At 37.7% G+C, this 20,275-nt stretch overlaps 1 protein-coding gene across 1 annotated transcript; it reads right to left on the reverse strand.

Moving 5' to 3' along the window:
• Positions 1 to 7,489: 7,489 nt before the first annotated feature.
• On the reverse strand, positions 7,490 to 17,450 carry LOC145780582 (fatty-acid amide hydrolase 1-like). The gene is made up of 11 exons (XM_082592208.1): positions 17,202 to 17,450; positions 16,568 to 16,675; positions 16,291 to 16,437; positions 15,802 to 15,935; positions 14,936 to 15,159; positions 13,292 to 13,440; positions 11,721 to 11,901; positions 11,182 to 11,321; positions 10,400 to 10,607; positions 10,123 to 10,268; positions 7,490 to 9,805 (listed from the first exon to the last, which is right to left on the reverse strand). The coding sequence occupies exons 1-11, from the start codon at positions 17,448 to 17,450 to the stop codon at positions 9,680 to 9,682; spliced, it is 1,812 nt and encodes a 603-aa protein (XP_082448334.1). The 3' UTR covers positions 7,490 to 9,679.
• Positions 17,451 to 20,275: the final 2,825 nt, after the last annotated feature.

The following is a 20,275-nucleotide window of genomic DNA, read 5'->3' on the forward strand; positions in this document are numbered from 1 at the left end:
AAATTTGGCTTTTTTAGGCTTTTTTTTTGTTTCATTCAAAAATTTCATGAGTATTATGTTAAGAAGAGATCAAACTATCACAAAAAGAGAAGAATTGCCTTGAAAACCTTGAAGTGCTAATTCAATAAATACTAGAACTGAACTGAACTAACGTAACATGTTGTGATGGGATGACGATGATTTTTCAAGGCCTAAGTGCTTTGCATTTATTCAAAGTCCTTTCCCAAACTGCTCGAGTCCTTTTTGATCAGTTGCCAATGAGATTTCTCCAAGGTGATAATGTACAGAAAATAGAGCAACAATACAGGAAGATAGGCTTTATTGACTGGTTGACTGTTGACTCGCCAGCCTCAGCTTTGAAAGAATAGGAATGAGGAAAGTAAATTATTATCCAGTGAAGCAATTGAAGTACAGTACGGTAGAAAATTTATCAAACAACCATTAGTAAGCCATGTGGATTAATTGTTTTACATTCTATTGTGTAACATCTTGTTTGCTGCCCATTATCAAATCGGTTCAAAGTTTGTCCTAAAATTTTTTGTTTTAAATTCAGTTGTTTTTTAAACTTTTCTGGATTAGTGTGTTTTGTATCGGTATAAATCAATTTAATTAAACCAGCGCAAGAGTTTTTAATGATAATTTACTTAGTTTTTGACATAAAAATCGAACGTTGGCCAGCAATCAAGCCTAGTCAGTTTTTAAGAAGGGCTGCCAGACAAGTTTGGATCAATCGCACTTAGCCTAAATCGACAAAAATGCTTTTTTTTTTCTTGCTTTTATTTCAATGCGAAGTGTTTGATTTTTTTAATTGAATTTAAATTTTGTTGCTTTATGTCAGTGGAAAAGTGACAAAAATTGTCATAAATTGTTATTTTGGGCTCAAACTTTGTAATGATACGTCGTCTGGATTTGATTTTTGTTAAATTTCGTCTGAAGAAAACATTATTGACCTATTGTGTTATTCGGTTACACTCAATTATTTCTCATTTACATTCTATTCAATTTGTTTGTCAAATTATATAGTCACATTGCGCTAGTTTCATGCAGCCAACAGGTACCACTGAGAGTCACTCAGCCATTTCTTTTATGACAGAACAATAGGCCTAGGCTATACCTTTTTTTTAAATTGTGATTATTTTTGTATTGTAATACTGTTACTGAAAATGTTTTTACTCGTAGCCTTGAACTATTTATTGGCTTGAACTTTTCTTGGTTGCACTGAAGTTTAAACGCCCTTGCTACAAGAGTTTATTGATTTCAAAAGTTTTTCCTATTTTTAATCACCCGGAATAAAGTTTATATTTGAATAAAACCACAGGACTTCACTTAAGGATCGCAGCAGCACATGATTTTTTTTTCTTTCATTAATATTACTGAACATCAGCCTATCTTGTTTCAACGTAATTTGCCGATGCTTGACATTTGTCACATTAAGAGCTGGGAAGCAGCTGACTCGATGACTGATATAGTCTTTCGCTGCTTCCTGTCTGTTGTGGTATTTAGATAGCTATGGTACTATTTTATTCGTATTGTTTATAATTGTACCGTACTATTGTCGCAACAGACGAAATAAAAGGTTTCTCTCTCTCTCTCTCTGGTCATCTGAAACTGAAGTAGCTTATTAGCTGGAAAAATCCCAAAAGATACAGCAGATTTTTGGATTGTTGTCAAAACATATACAAATTTTGCAAGTACACATGGATTTACAAACTTGGCCACATATGCTTTGTCTTGTTTAACAGTTAAGTTCAGTTTGTTTTTATTTCCGACCGCCACAACAACAAAAAACAATATAGGCCTATGACAAACATAGCAGAGCTGCAGAGGTCTAGAAAAAGGTTAACCATGCCAACCTCCAATGCAGTTGTAGAAGGGATTACTTCTACCGTCACTTTGACCAAAACAAAGGAGAGAAATAGAATGCGGTTGCAAATGTTGGACTCATTGCTGAGAATAAAACCGCATTTGCATTCCTCAAAGCAATGCTGTAAACACTTTAAAGAAACACCAAGGATGTTATCTTTGTTTACATCAAAGAACATGTATCAAACTGACAAAGTTGACAAAGGTTCAGTAAACGAAGAAAGTCTTTTGTGGCTGCTGCAAGAAGACGATGATCCCATTTAAATTTTTTTACTAGATGACTGCTATGTTTGTCTATTCGCTACAGACCCAGTCGCTTTAGGATATTGTTAAACTGTTATTTTTGTCTTTTAGTGTCTTGTCGCGACTGATTTTGTTTCTTATAAGCTAGTTTATAGGTAGTTTTGTGTCTTTTAAGGAAAAAACATAGGTTTGTTAGAGTTTGTAGCAGATTTGGCTTTTTTTAAAGGCAAGTTTGGCTTTTTTTATTTTGGCTATCTGGCAACCCTGAATAAAACCCACACAGTTGAAATCATCTTACGCAGAATCGAAACATACAGCAGTAAAAATAAAAACAATTCAACTTGAGCAAAAAGGATAGAGCAACAGTATTTGCACTGACGACAGTTTAATTTTCTAAGTTTAATTTTCCAGTTTGAGCGTTTGCTTTCATATGAGTATGATTGCTGCTTTTTTTGGCTCTATCCTTTTTTGCTCAAGTTCGTCGTCGTCGTCTGAGCTTCTGGGGCCGAGGGTCTATCCTTTTACCACCTCAGATTCACGATGTTCCCGGACTACACTGGAAGGCTGCTAGAGAGCAGCCAGTCTTTAGTTTCATCATCCATGACGCGCAAACCTTCCACTCCGTTAGGTGGCCTGAAGATGGCACAGTCATTGATGATGTGGTCCGCGGTCTGTTCCTCGGCACCACATTAACAGGAGGAGGAAGAAACCATTCCCCATTGGTGCATGGTTGAGCGGAAAAGGCCGACGCCCGTACGGAGACGGTTGAGGCGCACCCATGCCTGTCTTTGTAGTGTCAGGCCGATTGGGCGCGTGTCGGCGTCGGGGATGAATGAATGGAGTCTGGTGGTGCTTGACCTCCATTCAGAATTCCATTTATGGTCCGCCCAAGTAGCCGCAGAGATGTCTTGTTCATCAGCTTCGTTGATCAGAAGCCGAGCGGCTGGCACGAATGGGTGTCTTGATTTCAGTCGGCGGGGGTGCCCGTTTGGAAAGGCAGAGATCTTGTGGTGGAGAAGATGATTAGGCTCCAGTGCCCGTCGACCGAGGGACAGAGTGGCTTCTTCGCGACGAAGCTCAGCAGGTTGGATGCCAGCGAGAATGGGGAGATTGTCCAATGGTGTGGGACGCAGGCATCCGGTCACTGTGCGCAGGGCGCTGTTTATGGCAGTGTCGATGTTGTGGCAGTGAGCACTGCGGCACCAGACAGGTGCACAGTACTCTGCTGAAGAGTAGACAAGGGCTAAGGCCGCTATTCGCAAAGTGTCAGCCCTCGCCCCCCAGCTAGAGCCTGCCAGGCGCTTCAGTAATGCAGCGCGGGATGTTTGCTCAAGTTGACGAAATGTTTCGACCATTATGCTTCGAAACAACAAATCAGTTAATGAAATTTCTTTTTCAAACAACAAACAAAAGCCCATGCGAATCATACAGCTGAAGTTATCTAATGTAGCATTGAAGCATAAAATCTTAAAAAATAACATTGGAGCCAGGGATATTTGAAGAAGGGGATACGAAGGCTCAGAGCGATTACTGATTCTCATGACACTAGAAGGGCGGTAGTTGGTACCGCGTTAAACATGCAGTTCTTTTTTAAATTGCAGAAAGTTTTGTAGTGCAGCTGGTACACTCAGCTACACAAGACAGTTAGCAAGTGTTATGTAGAACATATTTAAAGAATATTTGTTTGAAAAGACAGTTGAAAGGTTACCGGTTTACAGGCCCGGATTTAGGGGGGCAGAGGGTGCAGGTGCCCCGGGCCCCCCGACTTTTGAAGGGCCCCCTACGTGGAAAAAATGTGATTTTATGTTATTTTTTTTCTTTCAGCCTTTAAAGTTTCTGCAAAATGCTGTGCAGTGCTGGATTAATGCTACTGTAGACGTAGAGGTGGTTTTTTGCGCCGTAGGCTCGAAAAAAATTTTTGCCCGGGGCTCCCCGATCTAAAAGTGTCTCGGGCCCCCCATCAGCTAAATCCGGCCCTGCCAGTTTAGCTGTTTTTTTTTACAAAACCTTTGCAGTTGGCTAGGTGTAAAGCAAGTATACGGGTAGTTGAATTAACAAAGTGATTATGAGCATTCATTGAATATCCATACCTGGTTGTAATAGTGCAATGCAGGTTGTCATAACAAAGTTTATTAAATTACTATAGGCTACTGTATGTGCCAATTGTCATTGTATCATAAACAGAGATTATTTAAAATAAATAGAAGCCCTTCTATTGTCAGACGTAATAAAAGCCTTCGTATCCCCTTCTCTAGATATCCCTGATTGGAGCATTGAATTTTTTTGCTTAGTGGGATTTTTGGAAAGTTTTTTGCTCGACTAAGCGTTCAATATTAGGTCGAACAGACGATGTGGCAACTCTCAACTGCACATAAAGATTTTCATCTGTCAGCCAGCCTCGACCTGTAGCAAAGGAAAGGTGTACCAGTGAAGGCATAAAACAGCTTTGAGATATCTTTTGTCTTTAAAAGCATGAGCAATTGTCAAATTGTTTTGCGGGCCGCACAAAATTCTTTGACGGTCTGCCGGTTCGTCACCTCTGCTCTAAACAATGCTTTCCCTTCAACAGAGTTTTTTCGCCTAATTTGGAATAATCTCTTTAAAAGGTCTTCAAAACCTCCTCAGTCGATGTTTCCTGTAGAAACTGGACAAATTGAATTGAAACTTAATTATTGACTGGCTCCATCTGATTCTTTTCCCAAGGGTTTACAAATTTCCCAAGTCAGAAGTGTAATTTTAGAAATTTAATTTCCTGCCAAACAGTCTGAAAGGGTGACCAGACGTACGGTTTTGAATGGGACATCAGGTTATTGTTTTATGGTAGGCTATTTTTTCACTGTTCTCCCGTTTTCATACAGTTGGAGTAGCCCTAAGGCTAGGCTTCGTTTTTGCAAACGGTGCAATCTCATTGTGATCAAACAACTAAATCTGTAGTTCTTTTGATATGAGCTACGCTTTTTTTGTTGGCCTATCTGCTTTCGACAGAGATTGCTGAAGGAAAAAGTTTTTATACAGGATCCGACTGACAAACTTATCACGTTTGAATTTTGTTACCACAGCGAAGCTGTTAGCCTACGCCCTACAGTAACAGTTTGCAGGAGGTTGAAATTTTGTATTGCAACAATCGGCTGCTTAGAAACATAGCAGGCTGATTGATTGGATAATCTTTATAGCTAGCGTGTGTAGTCTGGAGACTAGGCTACTCAGTTTTGTGCTGGCTCCCAAGAAAAACCCTCCTGGCTATGCAGTCCTGTTTTCAGAGTTAGCCTACTTTTTACAAATACATAATTTTTTGTGCAAGTTTTTTAAATTTCGTATCGATCGGTGAGGGAAAGCAGTGCTTACCTGAGCGAAAACTATGCAAAAATATAATGACTGAATTCTAGGTTATTTTTATCACGTCTATTTTAACTTGAAAATTACGGTGTTCGTGACTAGAATTACTCGTAACGCTTGTGAGTAGTCTAAGTCCTCACCAAACCGCATGTCTTGCCTATAAATGCCAATTAACGCAAACGCTTCTGTCAGAAACAATCACTGAGGCTCCAGGAAAATCAACTTGCAAAGTTGCTTTCCCCACGTTCAAAAACGCCTTCGTTTTATCCAATCCTCACTCGTTTTGCAAAACGTCACCAGCTGCTTAGCCAATCAGATGTGTTATGGTTAGAGTTGCTTTCCCAGTGACGTCAATGCGTACAATCGCTAGACTATCTCGTCATACGCACAGAATGGTCTCTCGTCACGGTAGACAGCACAGCATCATAAAGGCGAAAAGATTGTTGCTGTTTTTTATGTCTCCTCGCCATGTACTTTAGCCTACTAGCTTTCATACTCATGCCTTTGCCCTTTTTACAGCGTTGATATAGGGGAAGGTGGGGCAGGACGGGACACTTAACTTTAATCGATGTTTTGCAGAATTCCTTTTTATCAATATCGGTAACTTTGGTATCATGTTATTTCTATTGCACACTACTACCAACCAGCAAGATACAAAGACTCAGTTAGTATCGCATGACCTTATAATTAACAAAAACAAAAAAAATTAATCTGTCCCATCTTGCCCCACACCTGGGGCAGGACGGGACGCGTATTGTTCATATGAGGAATCACCTGTAAAACCACAAATCTACTGGTAATACCTTGTAATTTCAAAAATGACTTGCATTTACAGAACACGTAATTACATCAGGGCAAAATGACAGACTACTTTTTTCCATAAAAATCACATACAAAATTGCCATGCCCATTATAAGCAGAACAGATGTCCCATCCTGCCCCAAGCAGCTCTGTCCCGTTTTGCCCCAATGACTGACATTTTGAAATTTTCTGTTTGTTTTTTATATATGCAACTCACATCTAAAAAGTCAGATACCCCAAAAAGCACTTTTATTACTGTATCTCCAGACCACGTATCATCTTCCAAATTTTTCTGAAATCATGCTAAAATGTGAAAAGTTTTGATAAGATTTCTTATAGCAACTAGCCTCTAATCAGTTATCTTGTTGCCACGACCACGTTTTTTCTCTGAACATCTCTTTTTTTTTGCAAGTCATCGAGAATTATGGTGTCCTTTAACATCTAAATGGGTAGAGGACGCTAAAGCTAATACTTTTAAAAATATCCACGGTGTCCCGTCCTGCCCCACGTCCCATCTTGCCCCACCTTCCCCTAACGTTACTTCGCCAATGAACGTTCAGGTGCGGATGCAATATTTAGTTCGTTAAGCTTCTATAGGTGCGCAGGAGGCAAACTTATCCAACTTTTTGTACAAATTGCTTGCGGTAGTAATGTTTAGGCCTAAGTGTTAGTTTTTGTAGTGTAGCCTAGGCCTAACTGAATATCTGAGAATGAACATTCATGACGAATTAAATATTTAGACAACTATTATTCCATGTCTAACACTGGATTTTGGTCCGGCAACGTTAAAATTAAGATTGTTTATGACTTCTAAACATTAAATGGATGTATGATCACGACATAGGCGAAGTACAATTTGACAGATTTTTATTTTTGATTTGTTTTGGAAATGCTCTCAGAGCGCACCAAATTGGAAGTGTTTTTCAAAAATTTTTGGGGGAGGCCCCCCACACCCCCCGCTGGAAGTGTTGCCTTCGGCAACACGCCTTCGGGCTTCGCCCGACGGTTACGCCCTTCGTGCCTACTACCTTGCTGTAGCATATTTCCAAGTTGCTTTCCCAACGGTTTAAGCCACCGAACGTCACTGTCAAATGGACTGGACTGGTGATAACGGCGTGCATTGTTGTAAAAAGTTTTATCATAAATGGGGAATCTGTGACAATCTTTGAATTTGAGATGATGGATGTGGCAATCAAAGCTTTGATTACGATAATAGTTTTTTTTTATTGTATTTTATAACCCCTGATGACAGCAAAACCGCTGCTGGCGTAACTACGCTCAAAAATGAATCTCAAGGAATTATTTTATTCGTGATTTCGAATGGCAACACCAATTTTTGAATTGGCGATTTTTTTAGAATGAATAGATTTTGAATTTGCAAATGAAATGATGTGTTATCTTACGGCAAAGTTTGTTTGTGTGGAGGCGTATAAAACACTTACAAATTAAAAGAAAAGGCAAGTAATTACGTAATTTAAAATTGGCAAATTTCAACAATGTTTACGATTGTAAAACAACAAGGGTAAATTCATGTTAAGATTTCGTCATAGAGGTGAATTGCGGAGATATTGAATAGTTGTTACTTCACAGCAACTTGAAGCTGACGCTATTTCTTAATAGTTATTGTTGATGAAATCACCGATTTGACGTCATAATGCAACATTTTGCTAAAACGGAGAAAATTGAAAGCGATCAATCGCTATTGAACAGAATCCTGGTAAAAGCTGTGATTGAGTGATTGGTGAAAAACGATTTATCAATGATTTTTGTTTACAACACAAGACTTTTTTAAGGAACGCAAATATTATACGAGAAAAACATTTTGCACAAATTTGAAAACAATGAACATCCATCATGGTCCCCACACTCTTAATAACTTAGGCTATTGGTTTGTTTTTAGATTTTGCAAAGTTAGGCACAACATAAAGTGCACAAATTTACAGATGTACCAAAATAGCCTACATTAAGCGTATTTAGTATTTTCTCATCCTGATCTAGCTCCAGGAACGTTTTTCCGGTTACCAGAAGTTTAGCTGGTTTCCTTCCAATACCGTAGCAAGCTACTAATGAAAGACGAGCTTCCGCATCAATTTTCTTCAATTCAACATAATAAATGTTCTTTACTATAGCTCTTCACCAAATGATTTGAATCTTATTTAAACAATACATCGATACTATTATTGCAACGACTGTGTATAGTGTGTACGTTAAATAATGAAACATACATGCAATGAAAACATACTGAATGGATATGCACATAAACTCCAAACTGCATCGACACTGGCTACTCGAGCACACACGGCTTTAAAATGAAGAATAACATAAACATTAAACAAGTTTATAAGCAGCGATAAACGACTGTGGCAGGAGCTCCCACTCTTGCATGAGGCTACGTCGACCTACAGGTGTGAGGACTAGTCACCCTCCCCCACACAATACCACGATTGGCGGTGTTTCACAATCAGCAAGGGTAGCGCAATATATAGGCCCAATTACATTATTCAGTTTAGCTAGATCTACACTCTACAGTTTAGTTAGACCTTGGAGGTCACTTCTCAACATGTTGTTATAATCCAAACCCATGGCAACCTTTTAGTATTATACACAGGCCATGCCAATGTGCAGCTTAAAATTTGGCTAGAGGTCGATCTGCTGGTAGTAGCCAAAATCGCTAATATAAATTGATAGTTTAAGAAGGCCTAGTAGTTAATAAACATGGTCTTTGCGTATATTTTGTGTGATTTTGAGCCACCTTTGTGCTATTTGTTATCATATAAACATTGGACTAGATTTTTGGAACTTATAGTGGAAATCCAAAAGGCGTCTGGCAACACTGGTAATAGGGAAAGGTTTGTAATTTTTTTCAACGTAAAATTAGTAGTTTTGCAGTAACTTGAGAGCCAGTAATCACACATTAGCAATTAGATTTTTAAAACTATCATTTCAGATGGATATAAAGTAAATTTAGCTTAGAGATCAAAATTGAAGTTACATCGAGCTCTAGGTCGCACGTTGGCAATGCTTGTGTATATCGACGGCTATTGTCCCAACCGCATCCAGAGGAGTGCGACAGAGAATTAGGCCTAGTTAAAATTAGTGAAAAATGTCGAATCAGTGTAGCTCCAGCACCGCGTTAAAACTGCGAGAGATCAAACACATCGACAACCATTGACAGCAATAGCTTGAAAGGAAGAGTAGTGGAAACAAAGTTTGCGGATTGCATAATTATTAAACAATAATAAATCTAATAAAGCGATAATTTATGCACGTCGATAGATTGACATAAAATCTTACACACAACTATCATTTACAACTATACCTCTTTTATGTAGAAAAACATCAACAATAAACCATGAGATTATGCTGTAGTGTAAATGCTTGCGACAAATTAAAATAGTGTCCCTGTTCATAGCAGGAACTGTCATTGTTCTTCATACTAATCCTGCACTTGATATTTAACTTGGGTTTCGATTTCTTTCATCACGCGTAAGCACATCTCCTCTTGCCAGGGTAGAGTGACGCATTGAACACCTACTGGCATTCCGATGCTCGATTCAGAAGCCTGCAAAACGATGGTCAATTTTCTTCAAACTAGCAGTCAGTTCCTTGCTCCTTAGCTTTCAGAACTGGCTATAAACCGGTTTGAAACAGTAGAATTTGCATATCGGACACAGCTGGTATTGCCATGTGTAAAAGCAGGAATCAGCAGTGTAGGCAGCAGTTGTAACAATTAATAACTGCTTGCATGACTAAATGTTAACATTAAACAAGATTCGACCTAAAAGTATTTATGCTTACACAAGCACACTGATGTAAGTAAAACTGAGGAAGACAATTTGTTTTACTATATACAGTATACTATATATTCAACAAAATTACCTCTTTAAGTTGCTTTTCCCATGGGTCATCATAATGGCCTTGGTACGTCTTCAAGCCCTCGATATCGGCTTGGTTAACTTTAGTCACTGGTACCACCCCACCAGGGTAATTGAGCAAGTTGTAAAGAGCTGTGTAACTCATCATCTCTAGAAAGATAGCCTACTATTAGCTAGTAACAAGTGGGTCATGTGATGTAACTTTGTCAAAACCGTTTTGATTAGAAAGCTGCGAAGTAAAATATCTGAAAATCAAAAAGCGGAAAAAAGCGAGTTCTTACTTGTCATGTTCTCGAGTATAGACCCTTGCGGTCCGGCTGGGGCGGGAAAAGGAGGACAAATGACCGCATCTAAGCTCTCAGGTCCTTGGTTCCATGCAGATAAAAACTCTCGTGAATACTTTAAAGCTTCCACTTGCAGATCCCACAAGCGAGCAGCTGAACCGTCTCCGCCTCCGTACAAATAGAAATCTTGTGCAACCCGGGGCCACTGAAAGCGAGCAAAGGAATAAACTTTCCACAGGTCGCCTCGGTTTGTGAGTTAATCCATAAGTTGAAGCTAGCCTACTACTTTTCACAAGTTCTGCATTCGTACCGCAGTAGGCTCACATGCCAGTGTTTCAGTACAGCCGAGTCAAGTGGAGTTATCGTCCCTTTGAAGACTGGCAACTATAGGTTGGCGGATTACACCGTCTTCAGTTAGTTTTTCACTAAATGGACAGATACGTGTTAGATGATTAAATCACACTAGGAGATTGTTAGGATTCTGTTAAATGGAGTTAGAAGGCGCCATGTCGAAACAGCTGTTTTAATAAGCAAATAAAATATTGGCTAACTTTTGCAAATGATTAGCTTCCCCTTATAGCATCTCATTGAAGCCTGGGCAAACACTGACAACTTGGGATGGCAAAATATTAAACTAGCGGTCATAGTGACTCAAAGGACGACGGCTAACATCAATTTCTCTGTGGCCACCTGCGCATGTTTCGACCGGTAGCCTAAAAAGTGAAAACTCGGTCTTAATTTGCCTTTAATGTATTCAAATCGACAAACGCTTCACAAACCTTCAAACCAATGAGGAATGAAAGAATTCCTCTGATTGAACGAGGACATGTCCATTTTCGGAAATCTCCCATCACACGAGGCTCCACTTCGCTGTAGCGTAAAAACTTCAATAAGTGTTGAGCACCATCGGCATAAACCGCTGAAAAAATGCATTAGGATAAATTGTTGATTTCAGATAGCTTGGTAAATTAATACTTTTTGCTGTAGTGACTTGATTGATTATAGAAATTGTTATCCTCGGACTGAAAGACGTTTGAAAGCCCCAATATTACTCGGTTCCATATACTTGTCGCTGAAGTTGCCAATGTAAAGTCGTTACATATTGCCAGTGAGTTAGTCATTCTATCTATACTCTATCTATAGCATACGTATTAAATACTGCTGAAAAAGTTTTTTTTTCTCCTTATTAAACAGAACTAAAAAGTGATACAGTTAAGTCTTCAAGGGACACAGGCTTGTTTTATTGTACCTAAATTGTTCACAAAAAGCAGACTGTAAATGGTCTATATAAATAATATAATTGCTACAGTGGATTAACCTGCAGTGTGAAGTCGAATGGCATCTTCCACTCTGGGAATCTTGAATGGAATCAATGTGTGACCAGCTCGTTCCAAAGCATCTTTTGCGATGGCTACCGCTCTCTGGCAAGCAGGAACTGCCTTCACGTAATCATCGGTGAAGTAGTAGCCGATGCGCAGCTTTCTCTTGGAGTTAAACACCTGCGGCGGCACGAGAAAATGTACCAGTCCATTTATATCTGATCGTAAGTTTATCGCCAGTCCAAATCGCGATTTTCTTTATATTATTGTATCAAGCTTTCAGTGTGATGGAGTAGCGGATAAGGAATTGGCTTTCCGTTTATGCGAGCCTGGTTCAACACCTGCCTTAAGTTGGTTGTTCAAAAACACTGCTCTTCTCTATTCCAGGATGTAAGGTGAGGTGTTGGTGATAAATTAGGTGAGGTGTTGCTAAAGCCAGCCAAGAGAAAGGAACTGGCCACTCTCGTTAGTGTCAATTGTCGAAGGCTGAGTATGATGAGAACCTTATCTTCTCATTCCTTGAGCCTCAGCAACTGAGCTCCGGTAGAGATCTTCACTCTTATTAAATTTTCAGGAAAACAATCCTTCTTTTTGAGGAAATGGAAATAAGAAATATTTTATCAATTCAATTTATTTTGTTGCTGGCGCAAACATGTAGAAAACGGTACCCGGACATTTTGCCGAAAGGACATTTTGCCGAAAGACATTTTGCCGAAAGACATTTTGCCGAAAGGACATTTTGCCGAAAGACATTTTGCTGAATGGACATTTTGCCGAAACTCATTTTTGTGTTATATGTATCGATATTCTCCACAATGTGTTTTAGTCTATCGTTCACAACCTTAGTCCTTTCGGCAATTTGTTCATCGGCAAAATGTCCCTTCGGCAAAATGTCTTTCGGCAAAATGTCTTTCGGCAAAATGTCCTTTCGGCAAAATGTCCCTTCGGCAAAATGTCTTTCGGCAAAACGTCTTTCGGCAAAATGTCCTTTCGGCAAAATGTCCGTGCACGTAGAAAACGATAAGGTAAATACATGAATTTAACACCAACAAAAGAAAAAGATGACAAAACCGAAAGGTTTAAAATATGCATCGATAACACACTGTTTGGAAAACACTATCTTAAAAATGCACAGCCACCAAACTTAGAAAGAAAGAAAAAATAAAACTCATATTTCATCGAAATGAGAAAGGATAGTTGCTCAAGGTATTTCTATTTATCTTAGAATCATTAGATAGGCCTACAAAGAAAACCTTGCGTGTTTGCATTTTAGGCCATAGCCATCTTGTCAGAACATTGCCCAAAAGAACGGGTCATAAATTTACAGACGATAAAACTTTTGCCAAAGAAGGTAAACTTCGCCTGTAGTCATATATCGCCATCGGCCCATCGCACACCTTGTCACAATGTAATGTCAATCAAAGATTATCTTGCAGGCCAAAAAGTTGATATGAAACTGTTTTTTTCGCAGCTCCGAAAAATAATTCCAGTCTTTCGATTATGCCAACAACATAAACGGCACAGAGACAGAGTAAGATTGTTTTGTATATTGCCAGTACTTTACTCTCACCTTCTCGTTAAAAGGCATCGGAGGAACAGAAGGGTCAAGTTCAAACATGTACGGGCATAACAAGGCTCGCATGGCCAGTGCTAAAGTGTCTACGTTCTGTGCCATTGGTCCCAGCATCGATGCCAACAGAGTTTGACCGGGAGTACCACCTACAAAGCACGTTGAAGCGATGTTAATGTTCGACAAATGCGACATTAAACTTCAGTTGAGAACCGAACATTGCTGTCAGTAATGATGAGCGTTCAAGAAATCCTTTAGCACCACGCATCTCTATGATGTAGTCCATTTTGGAAAAACTTGACGAAAAAAATGCTACCAGTCAATCGTGTAACATGAGAGGTGCCCGTCTTATGTAATGTTTCCCGGAGTTTTTCGTTGTTTTTTGTTTATTTTTGTGCAGTTTCTTCGTTGTGCCGCTGTGTAGACGTGATGTGTCTGGCAGTGCTGTGTACGATATACCCCAGGTAGTATTTCACTTTATTTTATTTTTTTGATGTTTGTTTCTCTGTCTATGGTTTCTTTTGGTGGTATTCTACTTCGTTTTATTTCCACTTGTGTATTTATTGTGTAATTTATCATGTAAAGTGAAAAAGCACTGCTGTTGGCAACACCATTATTATGATTATGAGTTCGAATCCTATTGCAGCCACAAATGTTGTTTTTCATCATGTGAAAATAACTTTAGGTTTTCAACTTTACACGTTGACTGAAAAATGGCTCTATGAAGCTATTTTTATAAAGTATTTATTAAAAGCAGCTATTTGTTTTAACATTGCTTGTTTGGATGTTAACAAACTGTGAATTATACAGTTGTCAGCGTGAAAATTTTTCTTAACAAACCTCCATAAAGCATTTTTTAGTTTAAACAAGACTTCAAATTACACACCATAAAAAAATTGTCATGGTTTCTGACCTCTTGCACAAGATTTTTATAGCTGCATATCAGACAGCTGCTACTACAAAGCCTTAAAAAAACCGGCTCTATTTCCTTCCGCCGCATTTCGTCACATTGTTGTTTGAGAAAGCAACTGTTTCAAGAACTTTAAAATTTTGATAAAAAAAATCAGCGCATTGTGTGGTGAGGCTGATCATATAGTTTGCAATAAATAGCGTCAACAAAATCGTAAAAAATACAAAAATTCACATTGGATTGGTTGAAAAACAACATGAAGTTCGGAAAATCGTTATCGCCACAGGTGAACATGATTTTGTCATAAGAAGCTGAACCTGAAAAATAGTCAACAGCCCTACGAAACCCATCTCATAGCTTTTGTGTTGAGAAAAGGTTTCAGATAGGCACTGGGCTAAACATCAGTGAAACAAGATAAATTTCTAACTTTATGACAATGTAAGTGCTATGAAAAATCAATGTACAAGCAACTCAAAACTTTTTTCGTGATAAACTTGTAGGCTATATAATTCAGTTTCAGTTTGTTTTCTTATTTCAGACCATCACAACAAAAAACAACATTTGCCAAACATAGCAAAGATCATTTTTGTCATGCTTTGTTCAGTACAGACATCCGATTCGTATTCTACAAAAAGTACAATGTTTCAAAACACCACTTCACCACTTGAACCTGCAAAAAAGTATGAAAATCGTTGAAAGTGGTAAAAAATTAAAAAAAATATTGCAGAACATACTTTGTATTCCCAGCGCGCTCAATCGATTTTTTGTCGGCTTCAGCCCCGCTATACCGCACATATGTGATGGATTTCGTATGCTTCCGGCAATATCCGTGCCAAACCCCAGCAAAGATCCACCGGATGCTATCAGAGATCCTTCTCCAGATGAGGAGCCTCCAGTGGTGAAGTTTTTGTTGTGAGGATTTCCACTATTTTTAAAGATTGGGTTGCTGCTACCAAAACTAAAAAGCAAATTGCACACTGATGATCAGAATTACGTCAACAAAACGTTCATTCAACCATGGACGTGTAGATTACGCGCAGACCACCACCGCTCGTAAACTTCGCATGTTAATCACCAGCAGAGGTATCGTCAAGATTTAAAACGATACAATGCATAATCACAGTAGAGTTGATTGTAAGTTATGGGCTGTAGTTTTAATTCCGACATACATTCACAAGAATTACCTGGTACTTACCAGGTTACCGTTGGGCAGTTTGGGAAGGATAGGGTAAAAGGTATGAAAAAACTGAAGCAAAATAGTTTAGGAGACTTGTAGAGTGTAGACTACCTACTTCGACTATGATATTTGGGACAAATGTTTTTGGTTGATTTAAATTCTACTTTTAATTTGGCGTCGCAACAAGAAAATGTAACACACTGTTACAATTCCGTATATAGTTTAGTTATAAAAATAAAAGTTATATGCACTTTTGGAATGTATAATAATCATCAGCTCAATTATCTTAGTGCAAAACATGGTTGCACAAAAGAAGAGAAAAAGTGCCATAAATGTAGCTTTTTCACAACTTGCTTTGAAAAATGGAATAAAAAAATAATCCCTTGCACCGATTTGTATCAACAAAACAAAATGCCGAATTACCTGAGCATTAACTGAGGAATATTAGTCTTAACAAAAGGGATGGCTCCGCAATGCTTAAGAACCTTGGCAAGCACACAATCGTCCGCACCAGGTTTGTCGATGAAATATGAAACGCCAATCGTTGCGTCCATCCCCTAGAAACAAAAAATAGCAGTTTTTTCGGGAAGGCCATAGCCAACAAATTGGTTATTTTGGTCCCACTAAGGAGAGTCGCATCACAAATCACACTGGTTTTCTTCTGGTAAAGGCAACAGTTGTTGAATGCAGGCTGTCTGTAGTATTAAGCAATCATTACAAGTTTGGGTAGCCTACTGTGTAACTATTTTATTTCGGTTTCAAGCACATCGCATTGTCTATGTTTTGTTCTCTTAACTTTTGCTCTTGACCTATGCTATTGCTCAAGATTTTGTTGTTTTGTTGCTGTAATGAAATAAATAAAAAAACAGAATTGTTCATAATGTACTGTATTGTAATCATAAAATAACATACTTTAGTGAAAAGACAATCCTTTAAGCTAACTGGCAATCCATACAATGAATTATTTTGAGACTTTCTGGACTTCAAAGCCAAGGCTTGTTGCTCTGCATTTGGTATTAACGCAGTAACAGAATTGAATTCTTTTGTTGCAGTGCATGCCTAAACACATAAAAATATAAGGTTTTGAAGAAAAAACTTAATCAAAGATAACAGAACGATATTTGAATACAAATCAAAATGAAACATTTAAAACGGACAAACTTGGTGACAAAAATCAGACCATTTGCACCTTATACAAGTATGCACGGATTACTTGAACTGGATCAAATACTCCTTCTTGGGCTGCTGCAATGAGACTAGAAGCATCCATTGCCAAAATTCTTTTCATTTTATCAATCTAAAAACATATATGTCTGTTAATATAGATTAAAAATTAAAGCAAGTTATACATATATAATATATATAAACAAAACATTTCAAAATTCTGCAAGTAATATCAGATTCAGTGTGAAGGCAATGAAATGCACTTTTTCATAATATATACAAAACCGAAATATTGTGCTCAATATGCATTTATGTTTTATCATAGGGTAAAGACTAATGACATTTCTTCTCTACTTTATCAACATGAAAAGAAAACACACTTGGATTTAGCACCACTGAAACATAAACAAATGCTGTGTAAATTATAGTACAGTCACAAAGATTTCTCAAACAAAAGAACCAAGAACAAACACTGAACATATCTAAGAAATTGCATATAGAAAGTGAAACCACACTGAAAAAAATCAAGATTTTGCAACAGGGAGTTAAAAGCAGAGGTCTTCAATAAAGCAGCTATGTTCAAGCAATATGATATCCAATAAAAATTCAAATTTGATTATAAAATTGATTTGTTTCATAAAAATTTATTTTTCTATTACATCTTCATATTGTAATTCTTGAAGCTTTTGTTCAATCTTCCTTTTTTCTTCATTTCTTTTTTGTGTTGATTTAGCTCCCAAAGTATATCGTTTCTTCCATTTCAGTAGAAAAAATGACAGCCCACAAACTGAAGCAGCTCCAAATGCAGCTAACTTAACAGCTCTAGGATCAAATTCTTTAATTAAAGCTATTGACAGCATCTTTTGTATGATAATGTACAACACTTTAATTCGTTTTGCACTTGTCATATAAGTCAATAGCCTATAACGTTGATGAGGACTGCTAAAGCTAGCCCTGGTCTAGCTATTGGTAACTCTATAGTATGCTACAGTATAGCTCGATCAGTCATCTTTATCTATTTCCAATATCTTAAGAAGTATAAAAGTATTCCACTACTACAACAAAATACAAAAGCCACGAACACTTAAGTGAGCTATGTTGGAAAAAACTTGGAACAGTCAGTTATATATATACAGTATTATGTTACTCATTTAACCACTATTGGAACAGCCAGGGCCAGTATGAAAGAGTACGGTAGTGAGAGCACTTGCACAGACACATAATGGCATACAAAATATTTAGGAGCAACTGAGCTGAGTCAGTAACTAGTAGCCCCTTTGCTACTTTCAGCTGCCTCAATCGTGTTGCATATGTAATCTGTAGTATACTGTATGCTGCCACAAAGAGCATAAAATACATGATTATTAAATAGGCTAAAAAATGACGATGATGACATTGATGAGTGATTGACTTGATTGATCAATTATTATAAGCAATGTTGATTGCTACAAATCAATCACTGACCAGCAAACTGACTATATCACTATCAGCCACAAACTGAGAAAATAACAGCTATGAGTCCAAGATAAATATATCTGTTTTTACAAAATTTCAAAAGCTATTCTTTAGCCCGCTACGATTCTTTTTCCATTTCTCCATAGCCAAAGAGCAATTCATGCAGGAAACAAACTTTTAAAAAATATACAAACAACAGGAAACAGCTGAAAAGAATATGTTTGGACACACAGTTAGGCTACAACATCTTCTGAATGTAACTTTTAAGCTAGCATAAATTATTTTTTTGATTCAACTATTCATTCTTCAATAATAACTGTAGTAGGCTAAAGTGGTATACTTCATTGCGAATGCTTAACAATAAAAAAGGTAAAGGTAGTTCAAAGTTGATACCAAGAATTTGAGTAATGAAAACAAGGTTATCATTATTTCAAGTCGTTGGAACTAATGAAAGTAGAATAATGTAGCGCCTGAGCACTCTCTCTGATGTCACGCGCGCTGGTATCCACTTGATTTGTACAAATATGGCAGGCTTTTAGCGCAATCCTGCGTCTTGTTAAGAAAATTTTGGGAATTGTAAGCAATGAATTTTTACCATAACCAGTTCTTATCACCTGGCTGCCTTTTCTTCAGAAATACAAATTTCTTACACCTCATATACAGACAGATCATCCATCAACCAATTGTAGCTGGGAGGTGAATGAAAATGGCATAATTGAAAAATAAGCACTTATCTTCTGCAACTACCATTGACTACCTACTTTACTTTATAATCTGCTGAGTTGGTTAAGAAGCACAAAAACTCTCAATTCAGTGGCATCTAGTGGGTAGAATAATTTATAAACAATACTACGCACTTCAATTAGCAGAAACTTTACTCTGTCAATCTTGGGGTGACTGGGTGTCAATGGTTCAAAACTTCTGCAAACCACCATAACAACTGCCAGAATTGAGCTCTCAAAAAGGCATTCCCAGTCAGATAAACATAGTCATCCACAAGATGTATAACTTTTGAATGGGATGACATCTTGACTATGAAAAAGACAATCATAACAATAAAAAAAAAACATTACTGTCTGTTAATAAAGATTGATTGGTTAAAACTTTATTCTCGGACTGGGAAACCTTCTTTAAAAACTTAATCCATGCAATCTCACATACTTGTAGACTATGTAGAAGCTTTGAACTACTGACACAGGCCCGGTCACAGAAATTAACAAAGTGAAGTTTCCAATTGTTGAAATGTTAAGTGTTGTTGGTGAGGAATTACTCCATCCACTTGGTGCCGCTCCATGGAGAGCAGTCCTTATAATGCATTGTTCAAGCGCGTGTCCCATACTCAACAACAGTACGCATAAAAGACGGGTCTGCTACTATTCGGTGAGTTCCTAACCTCTAACCCTAACACGGCAATGATAATTAGGCTACGGTACCCGATAATTTACAAAAAAAAAAAATCACCGAATAGGGATCGGACTCACCAAAACGGGCCACTCCGATAAAAGACACAGAGGTTCTTGACAGTGGAAAAATTTACCTCTGGGCAGTCTGGGGGTGATTTCAAACTAACAATGAAGTAAATTTAGTAAAACAGAGAAGATAAAATACTATTGGGCTATTACCGGTACTGTGTAAGTTGAAACTGAAATGTTCGATAGGGTCAAGGCGGTGTAGCCACAGTTATTTCTAAATTATTTGAACAGTTTATTCTCAGTCATGCATTGCCATTCTTAAATGCTACCGATGATCAATTTGGTTTTAAAGCTAATCACAAACCGACATAAGCGCATTTCTCTTGAAAAAAGTTGTGTCATCTTATATAAACAATTCTATTCCAGTTTATTCTACTTTTCATGATGCTTCCAAAGCCTTTGACAAAGTAAATCATCATCTACTGTTTAAAAAGTCATTTTCTTAATATAAACAAATTTATTTTCACACGAGTCAGTTTAATCATAAACAGCTAAAAATCGGTTTCGATCAGCTAGATCATCTTCAGTTATTTGAATAAGCTTAACTGAAGATGATCTAGCTACTAGATGATCGAAATTGATTTTTAGCTGTTTATGATTGAACTGACTCGTGTAAAAATAAATTCCTTTGTATTACAAGACATGTAACCGAGTCGTTCATATCAAGCATTGTTGTGGGTTTGACATCTGTCAGAAGATATTTCATTTTCTTGATGATTTTGCATAATGTTCCAATATGTTTTGTTCGTATTTGAAGTCTTGGTACAGTGAACAAACTATGCAGGACCGATGACGATTACAGTATG

The sequence above is a fragment of the Aplidium turbinatum genome, chromosome 12 (assembly GCF_918807975.1).
Source record: "Aplidium turbinatum chromosome 12, kaAplTurb1.1, whole genome shotgun sequence".
Lineage (NCBI taxonomy): Eukaryota > Metazoa > Chordata > Ascidiacea > Aplousobranchia > Polyclinidae > Aplidium > Aplidium turbinatum.

Bases quoted from the DNA above. Each gene is read 5' to 3' on its own strand.
- LOC145780582 (XM_082592208.1), bottom strand. From the start codon at position 17,450: ATGACAAGTGCAAAACGAATTAAAGTGTTGTACATTATCATACAAAAG. The intron at 11,902-13,291 runs GTGAGAGTAAAG...GTGCCGCCGCAG, and splicing joins CGATGCCTTTTAACGAGAAG to GTGTTTAACTCCAAGAGAAA. The intron at 10,269-10,399 runs GTAAGAACTCGC...CTATCTTTCTAG, and splicing joins TATACTCGAGAACATGACAA to AGATGATGAGTTACACAGCT.